The sequence below is a fragment of the Hordeum vulgare genome, chromosome 2H (assembly GCF_904849725.1).
Source record: "Hordeum vulgare subsp. vulgare chromosome 2H, MorexV3_pseudomolecules_assembly, whole genome shotgun sequence".
Classification (NCBI taxonomy): domain Eukaryota; kingdom Viridiplantae; phylum Streptophyta; class Magnoliopsida; order Poales; family Poaceae; genus Hordeum; species Hordeum vulgare.
The window spans coordinates 355,931,233-355,958,728 of record NC_058519.1 but is presented as its reverse complement, the minus strand read 5'-3'; the positions used below and the strand labels follow the sequence as shown (position 1 = coordinate 355,958,728).

Here is a 27,496-nt window from a genome sequence, read left to right as displayed (position 1 = left end):
GTTGGCACTTCCTGTATTCAGTTTGCATTCGATCACCTTTAATGAAATACAAATATGTACTCGGAAGGCATGTCCTTGTAAAATTACAGAAAAAAGCTCCTTACATAAGTGCAAAAAGTGGAAACCACCATAGCATTGCATTACATACTATACTTTGGTAGCACCACACCAAAGCCATCCCTTCACAGCCACCGACACATGGCGCTCAGTACACAGCTTGGAAAACTCTGAGCTGAAGCACGGTCAGAAACGTAGCACAGATCATCCTCATGCTCGTCAACATGAGCGCTGAAGCAGCAGAAGTCCTGCACCAGCCCAGCAGAAGCACTTAATATTGCTACTTAGTACAATAACTGAACAGTAAGTTGCGTTTCCGTGTGATTTCTTGTGAAATTCATGTGTTCCAAACTGGAGTGCCTTTAGTATACTATAGTAGTACGTGTGAAGTGTGAAGTGTGAAGTGTGAAGTAGACTCACTCAGATGCCAGGAACTTGCATAGCCCGAAACCTAGCAAGCAGACAGACAGCAAAAAGGTCACACCACCGAACAATTCATCATTAAAATAAAAATATGTAGCTCCGCCACCGACTTATCAAGAGTAAGTACTCTACGTCCGCTGATGGATGGAATGGAGCAGAAGATATATTTCAAAAAAAAAAAGAGGAGAAATTTACTTGGGTCCCTCTTGGTGATGGTTCCAGCGCCGCCGAAGTTGCAGGCGATGTCGGAATTGCCGTTCTGCTGGTAGAAGATGTTGAAGGCGTAGGAGGCGTGCAACAGGAGTGTGTTGGGCTGGTAACAATGCCCGCCCGGCTGCAGCGGCGAGCAGTCGGCGGCGCCCTGGCCGCACGCCCAATCCAGCGCATTCTGGAGGTCCTCCTGGGGGACGCCCGGCCGCGCGACGCACCAGGTGACACCGTCGATGAAGCTCGTGTTTCCCTCCGGAGGAGACAGGGTAGGGATCGGGGTGGTCGACTCCGCCTTCTCCTGCGGCGCGCCTGCCACACACACTGATCACACAGCAGCGTTCAAATGACAGGGTAGAGCAAGTAACATAAGAAGGCACGGGCAAAGGAAACAAGAGACATGCATATATGTGGTGTAACTCACCAATGAAGCACGCAAGGATCAAAAGACCCTTCATGATCAGCTCCTCTCTCTTCATGTGTGAAACAAAACTAACTCAAAAGAAGACCTCTCTCTCTCTCTCTCTCTCTCTCTGACCCGTCTCTTTCCCTCCCTCCCCTGTGTAAGCCTTAGGGAATATAATGGGAGTCTGAGCGAAGAGCGCCTGTGTCAACAGGAAAGAAGCTACTGTCCATGCAAAGGCCACTGGATTTCAGTTCACTACTCGAGTCACTAAGCAACTCATGAACCAAAAAAAGTCCCCAGGTTGCTCACCGTGCATGGTGCATACTTATGGCCATGGCAGAGAGCGGCTTGCGTGTGCTGTGTAGACCAATGCAGATCAGATGCCTTTATGAATATAAAACAACACCGAGAATATCGGATGACTTGAAGGCCAGGAAACCATAGATTCTGCTGCCATGCGGTGGAGATATGCATGCATGGCCATGATTTCTAAAGGGACAAAAGGAAACCAGGCAATGGATTCCACGAGATCTCTCAAAGGGGCCAAGTGCATGCTGTGTTACCTTTACTTTTTTTGCTGTTTCATGGTAGAATGTGTCGGAGCTTCACGAGCAAAAGCTTTTCTTGTGGATTAAGGGAAGAACCTCCATTCACTTTACAAAGCTAGACTCAAGCCTAATGAATGAGGTTTGGTGAACCAGATTGCCTTGACTGACCTACACCACCTGCCAAGTGCCAATGGAACAAATGACATGCTGAAGCATATATATAAGGGAAGTAACAAGGCTTGAAAAAACAAGCAAGCTGCAGTGAAACAGATAAACAGGACAGGTAACATAGCATACTAAATAGAATGGAGCAGCTAGGAGTGAAAAAGAAAAACTGATACAAGGCTCCTCAGCTCGGTCGCCCAACAGGCCAATCCTCATTCCCTGCTAGTAGCTGGCGAGAACTCAATTTGGCTCAGCCACCGCCACATGCGAGAAACTTTATAAGCTTAACAAGAAACCACTGGCACAAAGTGGTGCCAGAAACTTCTTTGAGAATGGAAACTATACTAGCAGAAACCATCAGTGGTGATCCCAATGAGTTGAGACATATGGAACAAAGCAACACCAACTATAAAGTTTAAAGAGGACTTATAACTATAATATTGGGCTAACCTACCTTTGATGTTTGTCATGAAGAAACTTGTATCTTTAGACAATATATAGGGTCTTGCATTCATTTACTGAAAAAGGCATCGTCAAAACACAACCTGATCATGTCCTGCGGACCTACTTTTCACATGCAAATCTACAGCGAATACTTGTCACACAAGGGAAGCCTGCAAGTAACTACAACTGTGTTTGTTGGAATGTAGATTTCGAATCGCAGTCTGGCAAACAGTCATATCTCAGTTTTGTCTCCACTGAAATGATTAATTTTGGTTACATATGGATAACTAAAAGTACTCAAATATATTCAAAAAGTCTGTAACTCGCACATCCTCAGAAAGAATGGATTCATGGGAGAGGTGCCATTTTGGTATCTTACACACATACCAATAATACTAGTTACAGGACCACCCGAAAAACATGCCTCATGTCATTGTCTGTTCAGAAAACAAAATATGGCTCGTGTCGTTGTACTTTTCTTGCTTGTATTCTTTTTCTAGGATCGCCTAGTAAAGCAGGGCAGCCAAGCAGTTAGAACACCGCTGGAAGCTGGTAGAGTCTTTGACCATGCAGACTATTTTAGAGTAGCAATTTCTGAAATACGATAGGCAAGAGGTGCAGCATTAGAATTGTAGCATATACTAGCAGTATCAGCTCCAAACCTGATTTCTGCTGTATCTCTGGTTGCTTCTGTTTCCCGCTTCCACATTTTGTAAGTTGGGACTAGATATGAGAATAATAGATGAGGTTACCCCCACACTTCCTTTCAGAAATTGGATACTGTGGTTGAATCAACAGATGTGTCGACATCTGAACTTCTACAGAACTTGTTATGCAACCAGAACTTGGAAATTTTCATCATAATATTTCCAATGCTAGAGTGGTGCTAGCAGTATCCAGCTTCAACCTTGCTTCCTGATGTGCCATGTCCTGAAGCTTATTTTTTCCACTAGACATCTAATGAGTTAGACCAAGACTAAGATTGCAGCGACCTGTAAGGCTGTAATAGATGAGGTTGCCCCAATGCTTTCACTGCAGTAGTCATGTGCAACAGAAACCATATGCTGTGGTTGAGTCAAAACATGAGCTGTCAACAAATGAAGTTCTACAGAACTGTTCTGCAACCATAAGACACCGCCATTCCCCTGATTATACGGCACGGAACCTCATAAACATTGCATTCATCACTGTCAATCAATACATGAATCAACTACCAATAATCTTTACATGAACATTCCCCCCCTTTGAAATGGTGGAACCTACTGCGATCCCTAACAATGATTTCACGGTCATATACCTTAGATATTAGCTTAATTACCAAATGACAGTCTCCACACATCCTCAAGTTCTTCACTATCCTGATAGGAGAGCCAGGAAGACTCTTCAGCAAGGCAAAGGCAATGGCCAGCCTCTCGCTATGGTAGTTTAAAGCAGTCTCTTTCTCTTCCTCCTCTATATCTGCCAATACATTGCTTGTGCGGGGGACGTAACCTTGGCACCTCAATCTCTCAGCTATCTCGGCTAGCGTTTGGTATATCTGATCACTCTCAGGATGTGATCTATCGCCCATAACGAACTCATACACAGAGTTGCGGAGCTCCACAAGGCTATGCCCTGGGTTTTTCCTCACTCCATGTGTAGCCATTGTCTTCCTAAGCACATGGGCATCTGCCCACCTCCCAACAGCAGCATACAGATTTGAGAGGAGGACATAATCGCCGCTGTGCCCAGGATCAAGCTCAACCAGCCGTGCCCAAGCAGCCTCCCCGAGTTCCAACTTCTTGTGCATAGCACAAGCACCTAGCAATGTCCGCCACACAACAGCGTTGGGCTCCATTGGCATCGTGGTGATATAATTGTGCGCTTCCTCAACTCTTCCAGCTCTTCCCAGCAGATCCACCATACATCCAAGGTGTTCGATCCCTGGTGCTATGCCATACTTGTCCTGCATCTCATTGAAATATCGAAACCCATCGTCGACCAACCCGCAGTGGCTACAAGCATACAGCACTCCTACCATAGTGATATCAGTTGGGATAAGCCTCTCCCTCTCCATCAGACCGAACAGCTCAAGGGCATCCTTCCCAAACCCATTCCCTGCCAAACCCACGATCAGTGACGTCCACGAGACCACGGTCCTTGCCACCCCCATCTCCTCAAACACCTTCCATGCATCCTCAACTCCGCCACACTTGGCATACAGATCAATCAGCGCGTTGCCGACATGGCTGTTCCCTACTAACCCAACCTTGGACGCAAACACATGCACCCTCCTGCCGAGAGTGAGCGCCCCGATCTCCGCACATGCAGTTAAAACACTGACGATGGTGAATCCATCCGGCATGAGGTCCGCCTCCAACGTCTCCCGGAAGATTGTCAATACCTCGTTCGGCCTCCCATTGGCGGCAAACCCGTTCATCACGGAGTTCCAGGAGACGAGGTTCCGCTCCAGCACCGGAATTTCGTCGAACACCCTGTGGGCGCTCTCAAAGAGGCCGCACGCGCCATAGTGGTGGACGAGCGAGTTCTTGACGAACACGAGCGCCACTAGGCCGTTCTTGGCGGCCTCGGCGTGGAGGCTCTCGCCTTCGCGAAGTGCAAGGAGGCGCGTGCAGGCCTGGAGGAGCGGCGGGTAGGTGTGCGTGTCGGGCGGCGCGAGGCGGCGGCGGTGGAGCGCGAGCGCGATGCGTGGGTGCGCCGAGGACGCGGCGATGCGGAGGACCGTGTTGAGGGAGAAAGGGTCCGGGTCGGGGAGGAGGCAGGAGAGGACAGTGACGGCGTAGAGGAGCGGTGGAGGGCCGGCGCGGAGAGAAGCGAGGTGGAAGAGGAGGTGTTTGGCGAGGAGAGGGTGGGAGAGGGGCACGCCAGCCGCACGGAGAGCGCGCGCGTGAATCTGCTTGGCGGCAGCGACGGAGGGAGACGGCAGGTGGAGGCGGAGGAGCGCGACGCAGTGGCGCAGCGCCGGGTGCGTGGAAGGTGCGGGAGCGATTGCCTCGCGCATGGCAATGCCCTGCGCCCGGTAGGGGTTCGTGGTTGCTTTTGGGAGGGAAGGCGGCGCAACGAAAATGGTGTACACTGTAGTAGTTTTTTTTTGTACTGTAGTTTACTAGTCCCCTTGTATTTTAAGTCAAACTTTAACATTTGATTTAACACCAAAAAATAAATTATATACCATAAAAATTGTATCATTGAAAACATCTTTCAAATATGAATCCAGCAATAATGACTTTTGTGACATGCAACTTATATTTTGTTATTTAAACTTAAGGTCAAAATTTGACACAAAATGTGAAGGGGGCCAATAAACCCACACGGAGGTAGTATTAGCTAAATATCCGTGTGTTGCTATCGAAACAATATCTAAAGAAGGTGACGTGGGATCGTTTGCCCTTGCCCATGGTGGTGTCAACTATGTTGTGACAACGTTGGTGTATACCAGGTCCCACCCGAAGAAGGGTGGCGAGATGAGCCGTGGGCTATGGTTTTAGCGTTCCTTGACGATTGTCGACAAATCCAGCAACCCAAGTATTCTTGGGCTCTATCACATGCCGACGATGGATGGGGAACACAGGTGAAAGGGTCGATATGGTTGAGTAGAGGAGGGTGAATAGGCAACTACTAATTTTATCATTTTTTAAGAAATTAGGTTTACCAACAAATATGTTGTCTAGAAATGCAACTAGGTGAGCTATGTGATGCTAACAACACCAACTAGCAAGCAATCAAAGGAAACAACACGATAAGAACTTGCGCAAACTAAAGATAAGAAATAACCACAAGTAAAATCGATGGAGACGAGGATGTCTTAACGAAGTTCCTTCCCTTTGAGAGGAAGTACGTCTACGTTAGAGCGGTGTGGAGGCACAATGCTCTTCAAGAAGCCACTAAGGCTACTGTATTCTCCTCACGCCCTCACACAATACAAAGAGTCGTGATTCTACTAGTGGTGCCCTTGAAGGCGGCAACCGATCCTTTACACACAAGGGTGGGGCAATCTCCACAACTTAATTGGAGGATCTCAACACCACCACGAAGTTTTGCCACAATGGATTGTGACTTCGAGGTGAAACTATTCCGTCTAGGATGTTCAAACACCCAATAGTAACAAGATCCACAAGGGATTAATGGGGGGGGTCAAATTTCCCTTGGTGGAAGTGTAGATCAAGGCTTTGTCCTCCAAACCCTAGAACATCAATAGGTTTTGATGGCTAGAGAGAGAGATCGGGAAAAAATGATCTTAGGAGCAACAATAGAGCTTCGGGGAAAAGTGGTGAGGTCTTATTGGGGAAGAAGACTCCTTTATATAGTGGTAGTGTAAATCCAACCGTTACCCCCGCTATGAGGCTTACAGGCGATACTATCGCTCAGACGAGCAGTACTACCGCTTATAAAAGCATAATAGAACTTCAAGGGGTAGTACCGTGAGGCAAGGCGACAATACCACTTGAGACGGTAGGTGGCACCCCGGCTCAGAGGAAACCGGAACGGCCCGTATTCCAGCCCAGGGACAAGTCTTCTGAAATACGGCACCGTTGGCATAGAACAAATCAGCTTTTTATTACTATGGAAAAGATTACAGGGGTACATGGATTACAATGATACTACACCTGCCTACGGTAAATTCTACGCTAGCAGCGGAACAACGACGGATGTGATGAACTCCACTCCGCAGGGACTCTGGCTGGAACGCATATCCTAGCTCGCAACTGAGAGTCCTCGACAAACAAGCAATCATCGCATGACCTGCAAACTGGCATGACACGTCAGGTGAGTAGTTTGAATGTACTCGCAAGCTCACAACAAACATTAGCATTAAGGCAAGACAACATCATAGCAATCAAGATTAGGTAAAGATTTGTTATCACTAAAGGGGTAGTTGAAAAATAACTATATCAGTCTACTCTCACCGTACTCTGGTGATACCAACTCTTTTGATCTTACTCAGAACCTTCAGCGAATATCCTCAAGACTTGTCATCGGCATGATGCCCAACTGCTATCATACTCAGATGAGTTCTTCCATCATTAATATCATAGTTACGGTTGACCACCTACTGAGGTCTGGACGGGCTGTCCAATACCGTGGACACGGCTATTTGAATAGATTTGACACTCTGCAGAGGTTGCACACTTTACCCACACCATGGAGCACTGACCTCGTGATCCCATTCGGGTGGACCGGCATTGCTCCAACGAAACTTGTGTGACCCGTGACTCTCCCACCGTACCACCATCATTCATCCTTCCCTGAAGTCCTGTCCTGGGTGGCCCCTATGTCCTCATGACACCTGCCACCATCGTGGCCAAACTAAACTGTCCCAAACGGGGACGGGCCCAAACAACTCAAGTGGGCTCACAAGGTTATCGCCGCCTACCGGGCCAAGGTAGTGCGCGCGCATAACCTTCCCTCTCTGGTGGTACCGGTGAAAGAGCACGCGATCAACCCAAGTCATGGCCGTACCATACCGGCAAATGTGGGTGCACGGATAAGCCCGGACAGGTGAATCTTGATCAACCAACTAAGTAGCTTATCCCCGAATCATATTTCTATCATAGTTGACACTCCGATGTCATAGTAATCCACTAACCAATAAGCTCAAGCCACTGCTATTGACTCATATCCACAAACTACCGGATGAAACCCAAAGTAATCATAGACAGTAATCTCAACATCATGGCATCGCAAGTAGGTAAGATACTAGTCATTAACAATTCCGTACTCAGCATAGTAGTCATCTATTCAAACATTGCATACTTAAATTCCAGACGGTAAACAAATATACTTGCGATTGAAATAGTTAATTAAACTATGATATTTCAATGCAATTAAGCAAATGAGAGTTGTGGCTTGCCTAGGATGGAACCATCGGGGAGAGGTGCGAGAAGCTCGCGGAAGGAATTGTCGGAAGCAGTTCTCTCTCGGAGGAGCTATTTACGGGGAAGGGCAACATGGTCATTTCCACTGTGTGATGACATAGTGAAAATGATACCAACATGACGGGCTCGATGAGACGAAGACGTGGGCTTTGGAATCACCGGAATCGGAGTCACGGATGCAAAGATATGGCTAGACGAAGTTAAGGGACCAATCTGCAATTAAAATATTTGCAACCGGGTCCCTGAGAGCACAGCCGCTGGCGCCTTCTCAGAAATACGCTTCCCAGAAGGGGAAACATACCGGTCGGCTGGCGCCTCCACTTATCGACGCCGACAAGCCCTCTCTCACCGATAGGTGCGGTCGGGGCCCACCAGTTGGGTCCCTCTTCTCTCTCCTCCGCTCCTCCTTCTTCTTCCTCCCGGCGCTGCATGCAGAGCAGAGGAGGGCCGTCGGCGTCGACGGTCGTTCCGGCGACTCGGGCCACCTCCGACAGAGCTGTAGGTACCAACGGGCTCGGGGAGGAGCGTCGCGTCCGTTCCGGCCGAGCGCGGACGCCGGGGAGGGCCGAGGCGGCGACGGCACTGGCACCCGTGGCGGAGGCCTTCGGCTAGGTCTGGCCTCGAGCATACCGGCGTACTAAGGATGAACCGAGGATATGGGGAGCTTTGTCGGGCTTCGATGTCTCTTTTGGTGAAGAAAGGAGGGCGATAGGAGCTCCGGCTTGCTGGAATTTAGGCGGAGGCCGACGGCGGCCATGGCGGCAATTGGAGGGCATGGGGGACTCCGGTGATGGTTGGATGGGTTGGGGAGGCATACGGGAGCGGGGTGGAGAGGATGAAGAGGTCGAGGCACCTCGGGGATGCTTAAATAGTCGCGACGACGAGAGCAGATGAGGACGGCCGTCGTGGCGATCCTAGCCATGCACTGGAGCTTGCAGGTGAGCTGGCTGGACGCTTGCGGCCTCGAGAAGCTTCGCAGAGGGGAGGGGACGACTCAGGCAGGCTCGGGGAGACTCGGGAGAGCTCGAGGAAGAAGACGACGACGACAGTCATAGGCAGAACAGGGGCGGGGCTTGTCGCGGCGTGGCGAGGGAGAATTTGGAGGGGGAGAGGGGTCCAGAACAAAGATTTTGATGTGGCACTCGCATACTGGCTTGGATGGAGCTGAAAGTTGGAGGAGATGAGTTATTTAGTATTATGAAGATGTTGTATAAATTACATATCATCTGGATGAACCAAAGTGGTACTTCCTTCACACAACATCCTAGTGGACAGAATCTTAGGAAAATTACTGTGGGAAATGGCTAGATACAATGAGCTCAAATTTGGTTGAGAGATGTTGTATAGGTTGGAGAATGCTTTGGTGAAATTTCAGAATTTATGGAGCAACATAAATTATAGTTGCTTCATAATCCAAACTAATGACCAGAGACAAAGATTTGATGTTGTGGTCACATGGTTGATGAGGTGATGCTCAAATTTGGTGGAGAGGCCTGATTTGAGCATATTGAGATGATGGCAAAGTTTCAACTCATTTGAACACACTTATCTAGCACTTGCTTCACAAAGCTTCCCGTGGATCAGAAGCTTTGGAAATTTGCCAAAAATTATTTACTATCCAAATTGAGTTGAATTTTTTCACGAGGCAAAATATGGATAGGAAAGAGTGCCCACAAATTTTGAGAGCAAGCAAGCACATATAAAGGGTACTTGCTTCACAACTTGACAGAGAGGGCAGAATCAGAAAAGGAATATTTGAGAAATATTTTTGAACATGGAAAGGAAGGATTTTGTCATATCTGCGTAAGATATGACCTAAGAGATTTATGAGAATTATTTGGGAATTTTTGGAATGACAGAAATGTGGGTTGCTTCACAACCCAGAGCAAACAGGATTATTCCTTTAAAAGAAAAAGGAATATTCCCAGGGAAATGATTATTGGGCTTCGCTCAAGATGAAATTGGCAAGGTCTTGGGATGGTTTGGAGGTTGGCAAGCCACTAGGGAAGAGGAATCAAGGGTGATCCCTTTAGGTTTCAAAACTATTAAGCCACAGAAAAGCAGAACCAGACCAAAATCAAAAGAAAAAGAAATGGGCAAAATCCAGGGTGTTACAAACCTACCCCCTTTAAAGAAATCTCGTCCTCGATATTTGGTTGCTCAGGAGTTAAACATAAATATACCCACTTGAGGAAACCGTTTCCAACTCTGGTTTCTTTTTTTGCCTTGGTATGATGCTCCCGGTAAATATCAACTGACTAAATGTGTGGCTTCGAGGTGGTTTGTTTCACTGGATCCTCATATGTTACTCTAACTTCCATCCGTTTACGTATGCTGACTTGACTGTCGGAGGTTCTGGCAGAAAGATCTTGTTCACAACAGGTTGTCCTTTGACTGATTCCCATACATGCTCCGAGTTTGTTGTCCAACGTTCTGGTCGTACCGTGTGTCGACATCCTTTAAATGAACAGTAGGCCGTGTAATGCTCTAACACTGTTGTTGCAATCTAACTACTGAGTCATCCTCACAGATTTGAATATCCTCTTTTGACGATTCTGAGCATATCTGGTTGGGCTGAGTGGGTTGACTCGATATAGGGTCCTTGCAAATGGAATAGACCCATTGGGTGTGTACCCAGTCCTTGCAAATGGAATAGACCCATTGGGTGTGTACCCACGGTGATTGGTATCGATCCAGACTGTCTTGAGTATATGCACCATGTTGATCTTGCAACCATTATCATACATGTATGGCCAATCTTGCCCCTTCATTATGGTTCTCTTGACTGGATCCTTAGCTGAAAGAGCTTGGCCTGATGTGTTCTTTATCCTTCGGATGACCATGGGTGCTGCCAGGTGCAATATTCCGGCACACATATTACTTAACAAGTTGTAGATGTAGGGTAACGACCGTCTGAACCCTTGGATAAAACCGACAAATAAACCAGTGGCCACTAGAACGGTCTTTACAACTCAGATCTGGGACATTACTGGAGTAACACAACGCCGACTCAAGACGGCTGAAAAGTAGCTCAGAGCATGAGACGGTGTCGATAAGAAGAAAGTAGCAGTTCCCTAAGACGACCAAGAAACGGTTCAGAGCATAGGGTCACTACTACAGAAAGAAATTCAAGAGCTGCCCGAGACAACCGAAAAGCAACTCAGAACTGGCTAGTTACTGACAAGAGAAATAAAAGTTAGCATCCACCCTGGACGACCGAAAACAGCTCAGAACACAAGCGTGGTGCCGTCATCGAAGAAAGACGGGCAAGGGTTCATCCGTGTCCCATACAGATTATCCATAGGTTGTTGGTCATCTCACTGAAGTGTATAACTGGCGTTCTTCTTCGACTTATAGCTCATGCAATAGTCGGATTCTCATCAGGCTAACATTGTTGTATGATTAACTCATATGGCCTTGGTAGCATGTCCACCATATATATTGGGCCTATGTGGCTGAGTGCTTGATTCCTGAAGCAGGCTTGTGTCCTGACTGACTTTTTGCCTTCTGACCAACTGTTGCGGTGCAGACCCTTGAGATGCTTGGTCATATGCTTCTATTTGTTGGTGGAATAGCTTGTACTAGTGAGAATGTGATGCCTTCCCGACAAAGGTTACTTAACTTGTGTTGTAAGTCATCAAGAGTATAGTGTCAAGGAAGACCAGATAGCTTATGCTCTAAGCTTCTGCCGGGGTAGCTTCCTGAAGAAGATTGGGTGCCATATCTCAAATGCTTTCCCCTTTAAAGACTTGCTGGGTAAGACTCAATACCTTATGCCGGAAACTTGTTGTGATAAATTACTGGAGAAGCATGGGTGCCTTGTATGAACAAAGATCCGTGTGTCATATTGAGGAAGTCACAGAAACCTTGTGTCGTAATCCTTTCTGGTAGTTTGTGGGGGAAAGAATGGGTTGCTTATACGCAAAGATTTCTTTTTGCCATATGCAAGCTAAGTGCATGTATATATCCTTAACGTTCATGTTGTTGGTTACTTGCTGTATGCAACAGAGTATTCAACTATCCTTCTTGTTGAACACTAAGTTCATAGCTCATTCTGGCTTCCTTCCATAGTATAGCAGGTTTCAAATTGTATTAATAACAGACTCAACCGCATATACGAATCATACCTTTGACTCGAAAGGTACACATCCTTGCCTTCTTGTTGATTCGATGATTGTAGATGCGAAAGTTGCACTGATGTATACTTGATGCTGATAACCCATCTAGTTAGGATATCATTTATATTCAGGCCCGATATTCTCGATATAATGCCGTGTGCTGAAAATTCTATATTGTTGAACTAAGCTTCCAAATGACTGTCTCTTCACTGATTCTTTGAGTCCAGTGTCGGTGAGCAACTTCCATAAGGGGAAAATAAGGTAACACCAAGGGCCCAAAGAAAGAAGCAAACGACAAACACACAAAGCAGCAAAATCACACACGGGCAATGTCATATTCTACACCTATTCACATCAATAATATGCATTCCTACTTAAGCACACTGATCTCGCAAGGACTCTGATACTACGGTCTAACATGTTGTGGCGTTGTGCACGAAAGTGAATCAATGTGTGGAAGGGAGTTGGTGTAAACAAAGCTACACCAAACAGGGGCTTACACCGGTTCCGTCTGGACGGACACAGTGGCAAGGATGAACTTGGTGATCGTGGGTCGGAACACAGGGGTATCGACCACGTCATCATCAAGCTTACAAAAGAGAACCGTACTTGTCGTGGGTATAAGTCTGACAGTAGATGTGTAGGGTACAAAAGGATGGGCAGAGCCTTAGCTACGGCGAGGTTGTATGAGTTCAGGCCCCTCTACGGTGGAGGTAATAGCCCTACGTCTCAGTGCTCTAGGAGCTTGTTGTCGAGTGGAATATAGAATACCGTGATTTTCCAACCCCTGCACCAGTGGGGGAGGGTGGCTTATATAGAGTGCACTGCCCTCCACAACGGTTCGGTGCACAGGGGTGGAGTAGTGGCGAATAAATGCCTACGTTACAGGTAACGTATGTCTTAAATGCTAATAAAGGCACATGGAAACGTATGACCGTTTCCCTCCAAGGGGGTTACGATGCACAGAGTGGAATCCAGTCGGTTAGTTTGATATTCTCCGAATGCTCGTCTCCGACTGGATGGTCGAGGATCTGTTACTGACTGGATGATGGGAACTCCTTAGTTCAGTCGGAACTGACTAAGGGCCCTGTCCCTTATGAGGGGTAGTCCTTGGGTAGGACCTACAGGGAAGGCCTATGACCCTACCCTAGGACTATATCCCATCATTAGTCCCCGAATGGATTAGGGTTGGAACGACGAAGCGATGCTTGAAGTTTGGATCCGACTGGTACGGATGTGACTTTGGCATTGCTTGCCTTGATCCATTTTATCTTTTCTGACCAACGATCCGAGTGGAAGTATTTGTGAAACAAACTGTCGGAAACCGAGTGCTTCCGTGGTATCTTCTGACATGACCGGTCAACTGACAGTGGCGGATTTTCCGGGGTCCTCAAATTTCGGTTATCGCGCGCTCAGCGGGGATGACGGCATCGCGCTCGAGTAGTGCCTGATGCCTCGAATCCCGTGCCTTCATCTTCTCCACTGATATCGCCGCGGCCGGTTGGGGGATAAGATTTCGGGGCCACTTGCCAGCGACCCAGTCGGAACCTTACTTAAACCTCGGCGGCGAGGGTTTTTTCGTTACGCTCGCCGGATATCTTGCCTTTGCTCCGCCTCCCTCGCCATTCTCCGCGCACGCCAAGCTTCTTCCTTCTCCTTCTCCCTCGCGAGTCCGCAGCTTCCGCCATGACAAAGGGGCAGACTAGCAAGCTAGAGGCGCGGAAGAAGAGGGGGAAGGCGGCGACTCCTGCTCAGTGGAGGCAGCGAACGCTACCGGCGGGATGGATCCAGGGGGACTTCCTCCCCTCCACGGTGACGGAGGAGGATCTGCTGGAGCTGGTGGAGCACGGGATGATCGCGCAAAAGTCGTGGAGGTTGCTGGTGGAGGGTGAGACCGAGCCGGCGCCCCGGGAGGGGGAGCGCGTCCTGCTGCTCAGCCACGTGCATCGAGGTTTCTCCCTGCCCCCGCATCCTTTCTTCAAAGGCATAATGAACCACTTCGGGGCGCAGCTCCACCACTTTCCCCCGAATGCCATAGCTCATCTCTCTGCTTTCGTAGTCTTGTGCGAGTGCTTCATCGGCTGTCCTCCCCATTGGGGTTTTTTCAAACATATCTTCTCTGCTAGATCCCAAACCATCAAACGACTTAATCAGTCGGATGATAAGACCCACCTTCTCCAACTCTGCGGAGGCTTAGGCTTCCAAAAGAAGAGCAAAAGTAGTTATCCCGCTCTTCAGCTGAGTGAATCGGTTAGGAACTGGCAGTCGACATGGTTCTACTGCCAGGACGTTGCTTGCCCGAATGCAACGACAGGGTTGCCTCCTTTTAGCTTAGATCGACCAGCTCCGCCTAAGCAGCTCGCGCTCACAAAGGCGGAGAAGACCCATATCCATCCTCTGGTCGACGCACTCGTAGAAGTCGTCAGAAGGGGAGTCACCGGCATAGATTTGCTGGAGGTTTTCCTCGGCCGGCGCATCCAACCACTGCAGGCCCGAGACCACGCCATGTGGCACTACACGGGGCCCGAAGACTCCACTCGGACCAACGTCGAGTGCGTGACCGGGGAGACGGTGGCGTCGTGGGTGCTCCAGATCACGGGCGCCTGCGAGAACCCCAGAGGGTCCCGGCGAATGAGGGCTTTCCGCGCGGACAACCCTCCTCCGAACGAGGTGAGTACAACTTGTCGAGTGCACATAACTGTCTTAGATTTATCGCTTTCTTGAATCACTGTCTGACGTCTGATGTCGCCGACTGTATTTTATGCAGAAGTGGACCAATTGGTTCTCTCCTGTCTCGAACGGGAACCCGGTTGAGGAGGAGGAGGGCAGCGTGGAGAGCGTCGAGTACGTCTCCGACAGTGGGGAGACGGAGGAGGAGTCTGGGGAAGAGGAGGAGGAAGACGAAGAGCAGAGCTCGCCACCTCCGCCACCAGAGCTTCGAACCAAACGCCGACATGAACCTGCGGCTCCCTCGGCCCCTCCAGCATCATCGAGTGCTCCGCCAACCGCTCCTACTGTCCCGAGCGCCTCGCCAACTGTTCCCGTGGTTCCGAGTGCTCGGAGCATCAAGAGGACCAGGGACGCTGCTGCTGATCCTGCGGGTCAGCCTTCCAAGGTGGCCAAACCGAGCGGATCTAAACCTCGGAAGGCTTTGCCGCGGATGAGGGTCATCGTGCCCGTCACCTCAACGTAAGTGCATTGTTCTTTAACTTCTTCCGACATTCGATTGAACTCCTGTTTATTGGTCGAATGAATTTCACTCGACAGAGTTGCTACCTCTGCCACGTCTCCGGCACGCCAGGGGGATGATCCCATGGACATGGATAATGTTGTCTCGTCCCAGCCAGGTGCGTCGTAGCGAATCCGAAGTTTACATTATCGCATCACGAATTCTGTTCTTCGGTCTTGCCCTTTTTCCTGTGATCTCACGCCATTCGGTCGGGTCTCCCTCAGGGGCGATTTATGTGGATGAGGGTGACCAGGGGAGGTCTGAGCAAGCTGCGATGCCTGTCCTTGAGGCTGTTCCGCCAGTTATTGCTCTCGCCGCGGACGTGCCGCCGACTGAGGCGATGCCGTCGACTGAAACGGCGCTGGTTGCTGCTGAATCAGCTGGAGCGGGCCTTGGGATGCCCAAGGAGCCTCCAACGATGCCAGGCCCAGGCCCGTCGACTGTCGAGTACAACGTCCAGCGCCTCCCGAAGGATCAGGTGGGAGCGGCCAAGGGGGCCATGGTGCAGGCAGAGCTGATGGCGGGAGAGGCCAAGAAGGCGTACGACTCCATCGCGTCCCTGTACCAGCGAAGTTTGGAACTACGAGACGATATCCAAGTAAGTGGGCTAGTAAGTACTTACTTTTCTCTTGTAACCCACTGGGTGTGCTCGGATACCGTAAGATTTTTGCAATGGGTTCACTCTTAGTGAACCCAGTGGGTGTAGTCCCCGAGACTTCTGTCGAGTGCTTGCACCGGCAGTTGTCTTTATACACAATTTCTTTGACTTGAGCAGATCAAAAATTAATCTGTTCGAATGCAGACAGTTGGGGCGCTCGGAGTGCACCTATTGAATGAGTCCTCGAGAGTAATTTTGCTCAGGTCGGGTAGTAGTAGCCTCATAGGCTTAGGTGTTGTCATGTAGCTCAATAGGGCGGACCTGTTTGAGTTTCATGCCAGTGGGGTCACTCTTAGTGAACCCACTGGGTGTAGTCCCCGAGACCGCTGTCGACTGCTTGCGTCGGCAGGGGTCTAAAGAACTTAGATTTTTTATTGTTGAATTTGTCTGACCGTCTCTTGGTGCTGACTGGCAGAAAACTTGCGAGATGGGGACAGCGTACGAGACTGTTAGGGCTGAAAAGGTTCAGTTTGCTGGTGAACTGGATGTGGCATTGGTTGCAATGGCTGGTATGAAGGATGTTCTGGCGAAACGAGAAAAGTCGTTGGAGCATGCCCGTGAGGCAAACAAGGCATTGACTGCTGAAGTGGAGAGAATGAAGGCACAAAGGAGCGAGCTGATGGGGCAGATGAAGACGCTGAACAGGCGGTGCATAGCACAGGAAAATTACGTCAGTGATTGGGCCCGGAAGATGATAGCGCTTCTGGGTGGTAAGTCTTCTTTTTCCGAGTGCTTGTGGACCGTGCATTTCATTCTGCACTGACTGTTTGGTCGTCCTGTCTTTGCAGATTTTTTGCATGGACGCTGAGGTTGAAACAACTGACGTTGAACGGTCGATGCTTGAGAACATTCCACTCGGCGAGGACGCCAATCGAGATCTGCTCCGAGCGCACATTCGGCTGGGCAAAGTTGGACCTTTCATCGGTCGACTGAGAGAATTCGTCGGCCAAATCGACAAGGAGCTTTGGCCTGAAGACGAGTCTCGGCACGAGATGGAAGGCTTGATGAGTCGGCTGGAGGAGGTCCCGAACCGAGTGCAGTCATGGAAGAAGTCTGCGGCTCGCTGTGGTGCGGACGTCGCTCTGTCTCTGGTCCGAGTGCATTGCAAGGAGGTGCGCGAAGAGAAGCTGAAGGCATTGCAGGTCGCGAACACGAAAAAGCTTCGATTCGAAGACTTCATGGAGACCTTCCTTGAGAGCGCCACCCGCATCGCCGACGGGATCGACCTCGATACGTTCGTAGAGCCCGCCAGTCCCATCACCAGTCCTGATGACGCTTAAGAAAACTTTTACCTCGGTATGCCGAGTGTTGATTGTAATAAACTTTGGCCACTGCTGTTGGCCGTCACATTCTTGGCTCGGTGATCGACACCGAGCCAACTATCCTTAGGTGAACTTTGAATTTGAATTGAACCGTGTGCTCTTCTTTTGCCAAAGAGTTGCTGATACGAATTTGGCTCGTGTTTTTGTTTGGCGTTTCTTGGTGAAGCCAATGGCAAACATGCAGAGCATGTAATTGTCAGTTGTCTTGACATCTGCATGAGCCTCACTGAGGGTCTGCTGAGTTCCCGAGTGAACCTGCAGGATACACTCGAAGGCAATAGAGTACTTAGGCGATTCGTGATCGCGACTAAGTCTTCGAGTGCGGCTGTAAGGTCGTACTCGGAACGGGCTGTTACTCATGTAATTGTCAGTGGTCTTGACATCTACATGAGCCTCAATGAGGTTCTGCTACTCATGTAATTGTCAGTTGTCTTGACATCCACATGAGCCTCAATGAGGGTCTGCTACTCATGTAATTGTCAGTGGTCTTGACATCCACATGAGCCTCAATGAGGGTCTGCTGAGTCCCCGAGTGTATCTGTAGGATACAGTCGAAGGAAGCTTTCTTATTTAAGTGATTCTTGATCAAAGTTAAGTCCTCGAGTGCGACGGTTAGTGCACGCTCGGAGAAAATTTGTACTTAGGCGATTCTTGATCGCAGCTAAGTCTCCGAGTGCGACATTTAGTGCACACTCGGAGAAAGTTAGTACTTAGGCGATTCTTGATCGCAGCTAAGTCCCCGAGTGCGACGTTTAGTGCACACTCGGAGAAAATTTGTACTTCGGCGATTCAGGATCGCAGCTAAGTCCCCGAGTGCGACGTTTAGTGCACACTCGGAGAAAGTCAGTACTTAGGCGACTCTTGATCGCAGCTAAGTCCCCGAGTGCGACATTTAGTGCGCACTTGGAGAAAGTTTGTACTTAGGCGATTCTGGATCGCAGCTAAGTCCCCGAGTGCGACATTTAGTGCGCACTTGGAGAAAGTTTGTACTTAGGCGATTCTGGATCGCAGCTAAGTCCCCGAGTGCGACATTTAGTGCACACTCGGAGAAAGTTTGTACTTAGGCGATTCTGGATCGCACCTAAGCCCCCGAGTGCGACGTTTAGTGCACACTCGGAGAAAGTTAGTACTTAGGCGATTCTTGATCGCATCTAAGTCCCCGAGTGCGACGTTTAGTGCACACTCGGAGAAAGTTTGTACTTAGGCGATTCTGGATCGCAGCTAAGTCCCCGAGTGCGACGTTTAGTGCACACTCGGAGAAAGTTTGTACTTAGGCGATTCTGGATCGCAGCCAAGTCCCCGAGTGCGACGTTTAGTGCGCACTCGGAGAAAGTTTGTACTTAGGCGATTCTGGATCGCAGCTAAGTCCCCGAGTGCGACGTTTCGTGCACACTCGGAGAAAATTTGTACTAAGGCGATTCTGGATCGCAGCTAAGTCCCCGAGTGCGACGTTTAGTGCACACTCGGAGAAAGTCAGTACTTAGGCGATTCTTGATCGCAACTAAGTCCCCAAGTGCGACGTTTAGTGCACACTCGGAGAAAGTTATTACTTAGGCGATTCGTGATCGCAGCTAAGTTTTTTTTTGAGACTGGAGTCTGCGACCGCGGAAGCATTTTGAATCTGCAAAAACTCAATCCGCTTTGTAGTATTTCACCAATACTTGTTCTTTACATTGCTTCAGTCGATGGTCACGTGTAGAAGTGCTTCAGGAGGTCGCCGTTCCATGCTCGCGGCTCGTCTATTTCCTTGTCGATGTTGTAGAGTCGGTATGCACTGTTGTTCAGCACCTTGGAGATGATGAAGGGTCCTTCCCAGGCGGGAGCCAACTTATGAGTTCTTTGCTGATCCACTCGGAGCACCAGGTCGCCAGCTTGGAATGTACGACTCCTGACGTGTCGCGCGTGGAAGCGCCGCAGATCTTGTTGATAAATTGTTGAGCGAGTCAGTGCCATCTCGCGCTCCTCCTCTAGAAGATCCACTCCGTCTTGCCTTGCTTGTTCTGCTTCAGCTTCGGAGAAGAGTTCGACTCGTGGAGCATTGTGGAGCAAGTCACTCGGAAGGACTGCTTCTGCTCCGTAAACGAGGAAGAACGATGATCGCCCTGTAGATCTGTTCGGGGTTGTGCGGAGACCCCAAAGCACTGAAGGTAGCTCGGTGACCCAGGCACCAGCGGCATGTCCCACCTCTCGCAGGAATCGGGGCTTCAAACCTTGCAGAATAAGTCCATTCGCCCGCTCTGCTTGTCCGTTTGTTTGAGGATGTGCAACAGATACAAAATCCACTCGGATACCTTGGCTTGTACAGAAACCTTTGAATCTGTCCGAGTCAAAGTTTGTCCCGTTATCCGTGATTATGCTGTGAGGTACCCCGAATCTGGAGATGATGTCCTTGACAAACTTGATGGCTGTTAGGGCGTTGAGCTTCTTGATGGGCTGGGTTTCAATCCATTTTGTGAACTTGTCGACTGCCACCAATAGATGTGTGTATCCTCCTTGGCCTGTCCTGAATGGACCGACTGTATCTAATCCCCATACCGCAAACGGCCAAACAAGAGGGATTGTCTTCAACGCAGATGTTGGCTTGTGGGACTTGTTGGAGTAGAACTGACAGCCTTCACGTCGGTCGACCATATCTTTAGCCATTTCGTTCGCCTGTAGCCAGAAGAAGCCAGCTCTGAATGCTTTGGCGACGATTGCTCTTGAAGAGGCGTGATGACCGCAGGTCCCCGAGTGAATTTCTTCCAGGATCAACTGTCCCTCCTCTTGGGAGATGCATCGTTGAAGAACACCTGAAACGCTTTCCTTGTACAACTGGCCATCAATGACAGTGAACGACTTCGACCTGCGGACTATCTGCCTGGCCTGGACTTCGTCTTCTGGTAACTCCTGCCTCAGGATATATGCGATGATCGGCACATTCCAATCGGGGATGACAGCAAGAATCTCCATGATCAGATCAACCACAGCAGGTACGTCGACTTCAGTCGGATCTGTCAAGATTTTTGGTTGTACTGGTTCCTCTGTGAAAGTATCTTCTTTAACTGAGGGAAGGTGGAGGTGCTCGAGGCAGACGTCACTCGAGACTGGTCTCCGAGTGGATCCGAGTTTTGCCAACTCATCAGCTGCTTGGTTCTTCAATCGCGGAACGTGGTGGAGTTCTAGACCTTCAAACTTCTTCTCGAGCTTCCTCACTGCATTGCAGTATGTGGTCATGGTGGGGTTCCTGACGTCCCACTCTTTCATCACTTGATTAACCACCAAATCTGAATCGCCATAGACCATCAGGCGACACACGCCGAGTGTGATGGCCATGCGCAGTCCATAAAGGAGAGCTTCATACTCTGCCTCATTGTTGGAGGAATCAAAGTGTATTTGCAGCACATACTTGAGTTTGTCGCCCTTTGGCGATACGATCACAACGCCAGCGCCGGAGCCATTCAACATCTTGGACCCATCGAAGAACATCATCCAATGAGCCGAGTAGATGTGGGTCGGTTGCTGTTGTTCTACCCATTCTGCTATGAAGTCAGCCAGAGCTTGAGACTTTATAGCTTTCTTGGCCTCGAACTTGATATCACAGTACAACATCTCCATTGCCCACTTCGCCACTCGGCCCGATGCGTCCCGATTGTGGAGGATTTCCGACAACGGAGCATCAGAAACGACAGACACCGAGTGGTCTTGGAAATAGTGAGCCACCTTCTTCTCAATCATGTAAATCCCGTAGATAAGTTTTTGATAGTGGGGATACCTCTGCTTGGAAGGGGTCAGGACTTCGGAGACGTAATACACTGGCCGCTGAACTTTGTATGCTTTGCCTTCTTCTTCTCGTTCGACTGTAAGAACAGTGGTGATGACTTGATTTGTAGCCGCGATATACAGAAGAAGGGGCTCTTTACTGAGCGGAGCAGTAAGAACCGGCTGGGTGGAAAGTAGGACTTTGAGGTCATCGAACGCGACTTGGGCTTCATCTGTCCACTCGAAAGTATCTGATTTCTTCATGAGTCGGTACAGAGGGAGTGCTTTCTCGCCGAGTCGACTGATAAACCTGCTCAAAGCCGCTAGGCAACCTGTGAGCGTTGAACATCGTGTATTCTGACCGGCCTCTCCATTCGGACTATGGTCCCGATCTTTTCGGGGTTGACATCGATCCCTCGTTCGGAAATGAAGAAACCGAGTAACTTTCTGCTGGGAACACCGAATGAACACTTGGAGGGGTTGAGCTTGATATCGTACCTACGAAGGTTGGCGAATGTTTCTGCCAAGTCAGTCAGCAGGTCGGAACCTTTGCGTGACTTGACTACGATATCATCCATATACGCCTCCACATTTCGACCGATCTGGTCGAGAAGGCATTTTTGAATCATGCGCATAAAGGTTGCTCCTGCATTCTTCAAACCAAATGGCATAGTGATGTAGCAGAAGCACCCGAATGTGGTGATGAAGGCTGTTTTTAATTCATCGGGGCCATACAGACGGATCTGATGATAGCCCGAGTAGGCATCAAGAAATGACAAACGCTCGCAACCCGAAGTCGAATCGACAATTTGATCGATGCGGGGGAGCGGAAAATGGTCTTTCGGGCATACCTTATTGAGATGCTTGAAGTCGATGCACATTCGGAGCGACTTGTCCTTCTTGGGCACCATGACAACATTAGCGAGCCACTCGGAGCGGTGAACCTCGCGAATGAAGTTGGCTGCAAAAATCTTGGCCACCTCTTCCCCGATTGCCTTCCTCTTGTGCGCGGCGGACCGACGCAGGCGTTCTCGGACAGGCCGAGCGATGGGATCCACATGCAGTCAGTGCTCAGCCAATTCCCTGGGCACACCTGGCATGTCAGAGGGTTTCCATGCGAAGATGTCCCAGTTCTCACGGAGGAATTGGGTGAGCTCGGCTTCCTATTTAGGATCGAGGGTGGTGGAAATGTTCGTCGAGGCAGCAGTGTCGTCCGTCGGGTGGATGCTGACCTTCTTCGTCTCTCCCGCCGACTGGAATGCGGACTCCGAAGCTGGCTTCTTCGAACGCATCAAGTCAGCGGGGTCGACTGTTTTCTTGTACTCGTCAAGCTCGAGGACAGCCATCTGCTGGTCGGCGATTCTTGATCCCTGCTGCAGACACTCCTCAGCCCGCTGTCGATTGCCTGTGATGGTGATCACACCTTTCGGGCCTGGCATCTTTAGCTTCAGGTATACGTAACATGGACGGGCCATGAAACGCGCATACGCCGGGCAGCCCAGAATTGCATGGTAAGCGCTCTGGAAGTCCACCACCTCGAACTCAGCTTTTCCTTGCGGAAGTTCTTGTCGGAGCCGAAAACGACGTCCAACGCGATCTGGCCGAGTGACTTGGCCTTTCGTCCAGGGACGACTCCATGGAACTGCATGCTGCTCTCGCTGAGTTTGGACATCGGAATGCCCATCCCCTTGAGAGTGTCGGCGTACATGATGTTCAAGCCACTGCCGCCGTCCATGAGGACTTTGCGCAGTAGGACTCCTTCTACCACCGGGTCGACGACCAGAGCCTGTCTCCCTGGGGTGGGTACGTGTGCTGGATGATCCGACTGGTCAAAGGTGATCGCAGTCTGAGACCATTTGAGGAACTTGGGGTTGGTAGGGGTGGCCATGTTCACCTCCCTGTTCACCAGCTTCAGTCGACTCTTGCTCTCAATGTCAGCAAAAATCATCAGTGTTGCGTGGACTTGGGGGAACAGATCCTCCTTATCCTCCTCATCCTGTTCATTGTCCTTTTCACTCGGTTGCCCTTCGCCGAATCCCTGGATCAGGAGGCGACATTGCCGCGTGGTATGCCTCGGATATATGGCGTTGCCCTCTTCATCCATCCTCGTATGAATCGGACATGGCTGGTCCAGGATGGGATTGTTGAACTGCTTCTTCTTGGGGGTGAACTGAGCCTTCCCCTTGCCTTTGAACTTGGCGTTGGTAACAGCTGCAGCTTCTGCCTGCGGAGTGGACGGAGCTTTTTGCTTCTGCTTCCCAGTGTTACTCCCATCTCCGTCGGCGACTGTTTTGTGCTTGCCGCTTCGGATGCGGTCCTCTGCTTCACAATTTGCATAGCGTGTCTCTATCTCCATCATCTTGCTCATGGAGATGTCGCCTGTTCGGCCGAACTTCAGGTACAGATCCCTGTACCACACGCCTGCCTTGAAGGCGCAGACTGCTTGGTGTTCTGTGACATTTTCCACCGTGTGGTAGAGGGTCGTCCAACGCTGAATGAAATCGCGCAGGGGCTCATTCTGCTTCTGGACACAGTGCTGGAGCTCCACAAGGCCAGCCGGGCGCTTGCACGTCCCCTCGAAGGTCCTGATGAACACTCAGGCCAGATCTGCCCAGCTGTAGATGCTTGAGGGGGCCAACTGGTTCAGCCACGCTCGCGCCGAGCCATCGAGCATCAGAGGAAGGTGCTTCATGGCGACGTGGTCGTCCCCCCCTCCGATCTGGACTGCCACTCGGTAATCATCCAACCACGTTTCTGGCTTGGACTCTCCTGTAAACTTGCTGATCCCCGTTGCCAATCGGAAGTTGGGAGGGATGTCAGCCGAACGGATTGCTCGACTGAAACACTCGGGACCAGAAATGATGGTCCTGCTTCCACTCGGACGGTCAATATCGTAACCATCGCGGTGGGCTCGGCCCCTGTCGACCCTCCGCTGGGCGATATGCCCTCTCGCGTCAGGCCTTGGGTCGTAAGTGTCACCGACTGAACGCCGATCATCATGATGTCGGGGCCCGTAGGGCCCACCCCTCGGAGGGGTGCGTGAGCGGCGACGATCTTCGGGATTTATGGAACGGCTGCCTCCCCTGTGTCGCTGATGAGAACCAGGGCTGTGAACTGACCGATGCGTATTCGCATGAACAGAACTATTGTGGATCCTGTTGTGTGACTGGGAGACCGCCGAATTTTGTTGCTACGCCGTGTGCAACAGGGCGCGGATTTGCTCGATCCCCCTACGAGCCTCTGAATCAGTCGGCTGAAGGGAATCGACTATCTTGGCAGCCGCAGCCAAGTTGAGGATGGGTGTGCGGAACAACTCCACGTTGCTACGCCGAGTGTGCCCCCTGGGAGAACGGCGAGGTGGACGGCGAGCGCCGGATGTTTCACCGATCTCGTGCTCGTTCCGGTCAGCTTGACGGGGACCTTCATGAGAGTTGGCCATGTGTACTTCTGCTGCAGGCCCGCGACCCACGTACTCGGAAGGAAACTCAGTCGGAACCGAGTCCGAGCGCTGGGACGGCGGGGCAACCACAACCGACTCTAGGACCGCCACTTGTGAAGACGCGTTCTGGCGCCTGGGCGTGTTGCACCCAACGCTGGAGCCGCGGACGGCGGGATCGCTTGTTGCGGCGCGTGACGGCGGTGTAGGTCGACACCGGAGCCAACTGCTGGAGAAGAAGAATGTCGCGGGCGCCGGCACGGAAGTGCGTAGCCCCGCGGCGGGGAAGCGCCTCGACGTCGAGAGGGGCGTCCCGAAGCCATGCCGAATCATCGACGATGAAGGAGAGAGCGCCGAAGAGGATCTCGTGACCCATGCTCGAATCTCCACCAGACGACATGACGAAACGATGTAATCGCAAGCTCGCCGGAAGTCGCTTAGACGCCTGCCCCACGGTGGGCGCCAACTGTCGTGGGTATAAGTCTGACAGTAGATGTGTAGGGTACGAAAGGATGGCAGAGCCTTAGCTACGGCGAGGTTGTATGAGTTCAGGCGCCTCTGCGGTGGAGGTAATAGCCCTACGTCTCAGTGCTCTAGGAGCTTGTTGTCGAGTGGAATATAGAATACCGTGATTTTCCAACCCCTGCACCAGTGGGGGAGGGTGGCTTATATAGAGTGCGCTTCCCTCCACAACGGTTCGGTGCACAGGGGTGGAGTAGTGGCGAATAAATGCCTACATTACAGGTAACGTATGTCTTAAATGCTAATAAAGGCACATGGAAACGTATGACCGTTTCCCTCCAAGGGGGTTACGATGCACAGAGTGGAATCCAGTCGGTTAGTTTGATATTCTCCGAATGCTCGTCTCCGACTGGATGGTCGAGGATCTGTTACCGACTGGATGATGGGAACTCCTTAGTTCAGCCGGAACTGACTAAGGGCCCTGTCCCTTATGAGGGGTAGTCCTTGGGTAGGACCTAAAGGGCAGGCCTATGACCCTACCCTAGGACTATAACCCCATCAGTACTCGTCCAGAGGATGGATGGCAGGGAAGGATGGCGATGGAAAGAAGGGCTTGCGGGCATTGCCCTTTTCTGATAAGAAAGATCTGTAAGGGTTGCCAACGCGGCTAGAGGGATGGGCAAGATCCGAAATAGAAGCATCTCTATCACCGAGATCATAGGGCGGCTGAAGAGAATGAGTTGGTGTGGTACCGGTGCATCAATCCGACAAGGAATCGACACAACCATGCACCTTGGCATCATTCCGTTGGAGCGAAGATGACACTACACCAAGGAACAAGAATGCAAGCTGGAGAGCGCATGTTGTGAATCAAAGCAGATGCCACCTACACCCACCAGATCCAACATTACTGATAAAATAAATTATCTATATGCATGCTATGCACAAACAAATGCAACAAACAAGTGCGACAATCCAACTAGATCCTATACTACTGGTTACTAACGCTCGCGCACTCTAGGGCGTCCTATAGCCAGACCTGCTCTGATACCAACTCTTGTGGCACCCCAGCTCATAGGAAAGTGGAACGCCCCGTATTCCAGCCCAGAGACAAGTCTTCTGGAATATGGCACCGTTGGCACAGAACAAATCATCTTTTTATTATTATGGAAAAATTACAAGGGTACGCGGATTACAATGATACTACACCTCCCTACGATAAATTATACGCTAGCAGCGGAACAACGACGGATGTGATGAACTCCACTCCGCAGGGACTCTGGCTGGAACGCGTATCCTAGCTCGCAACTCAGAATCCTCGACAAACAATCAATCATGGCATGCCGTGCAAACTCGCATGACACGCGAGCTGAGTACTTTGAATGTACTCGCAAGATCACAACAAACATTAGCATTAAGGCAAGACAACATCATAGCAATCAAGATTAGGTAAAGATTTGTCATCACCAAAGGGGTAGTTGAAAAATAACTATATCATTCTACTCTCACCGTACTCTGGTGATACGAACTCTCGTGATCTTACTCAGAACCTTCAGCGAATATACTCAAGACTTGTCATCGGCATGATGCCCAACTGCTATCATACTCAGACGAGTTCTTCCATCATTAATATAATAGTTATGGTTGACCACCTAATGAGGTCTGGACGGGCTGTCCAATATCGTGGACACGACTATTCGAATAGATTTGACACTCTGTAGAGGTTGCACACTTTACCCACACCATGGAGCACTGAACTCGTGATCCCATTCGGGTGGACCAACATTGCTCCAACGAAACTTGTGTGACCCGTGACTCTCCCATCGTACCACCAGCATTCATCCTGACCCGAAGTCTTGCCTTGGGCGGCCCATGTGTATTCATGACAGCTGCCACTGTTGTGGACAAACTAAACTATCCCAAACGGGGACGGGCCCAAACAACTCAACTAGGCTCACAAGGTTATCCCGCCTACCGGCCCAAGGTAGCGCGCGCGCATAACCTTCCCTCTCTGGTGATACCGGTGAAAGAACACACGATCAGCCCAAGTCACAGCCGCCCCATACCGGCAAATGTGGCTGCACGGATAAGCCCAAACAAGTGACTCTTGATCAACCAACTAAGTAGCTTATCCCCGAATCATATTTCTGCCATAGTTGACACTCTGATGTCATAGTAATCCACTAACCAATAAGCTCAAGCCACTGCTATTGATTCATATCCACAAACTGCCGGATGAAACCCAAAGTAATCATAGACAGTGATATCAACATCATGGGATCACAAGTAGGTAAGATACTAGTCATTAACAGTTCTGTACTCAACATAGTAGTAATCTATTCAAACATTGCATACTTAAATTCCATACGATAAACATATATACTTGTGATTGAAATAGTTAATTAAA

At 50.1% G+C, this 27,496-nt stretch overlaps 2 protein-coding genes across 2 annotated transcripts; both read right to left on the bottom strand.

Moving 5' to 3' along the window:
* Positions 1-8: 8 nt before the first annotated feature.
* On the bottom strand, positions 9-3,000 carry LOC123426268 (major pollen allergen Ole e 10-like). Its single transcript, XM_045110067.1, has 5 exons — positions 2,913-3,000; positions 1,112-1,818; positions 676-1,011; positions 478-508; positions 9-305 (listed from the first exon to the last, which is right to left on the bottom strand). The coding sequence occupies exons 2-5, from the start codon at positions 1,164-1,166 to the stop codon at positions 206-208; spliced, it is 522 nt and encodes a 173-aa protein (XP_044966002.1). The 5' UTR covers positions 1,167-1,818; positions 2,913-3,000; the 3' UTR covers positions 9-205.
* Positions 2,535-5,287, bottom strand: LOC123426267 (pentatricopeptide repeat-containing protein At4g21065). The gene has a single exon (XM_045110066.1). The coding sequence runs from the start codon at positions 5,249-5,251 to the stop codon at positions 3,461-3,463; it is 1,791 nt and encodes a 596-aa protein (XP_044966001.1). The 5' UTR covers positions 5,252-5,287; the 3' UTR covers positions 2,535-3,460.
* Between the last annotated feature and the right edge of the window lie 22,209 nt (positions 5,288-27,496).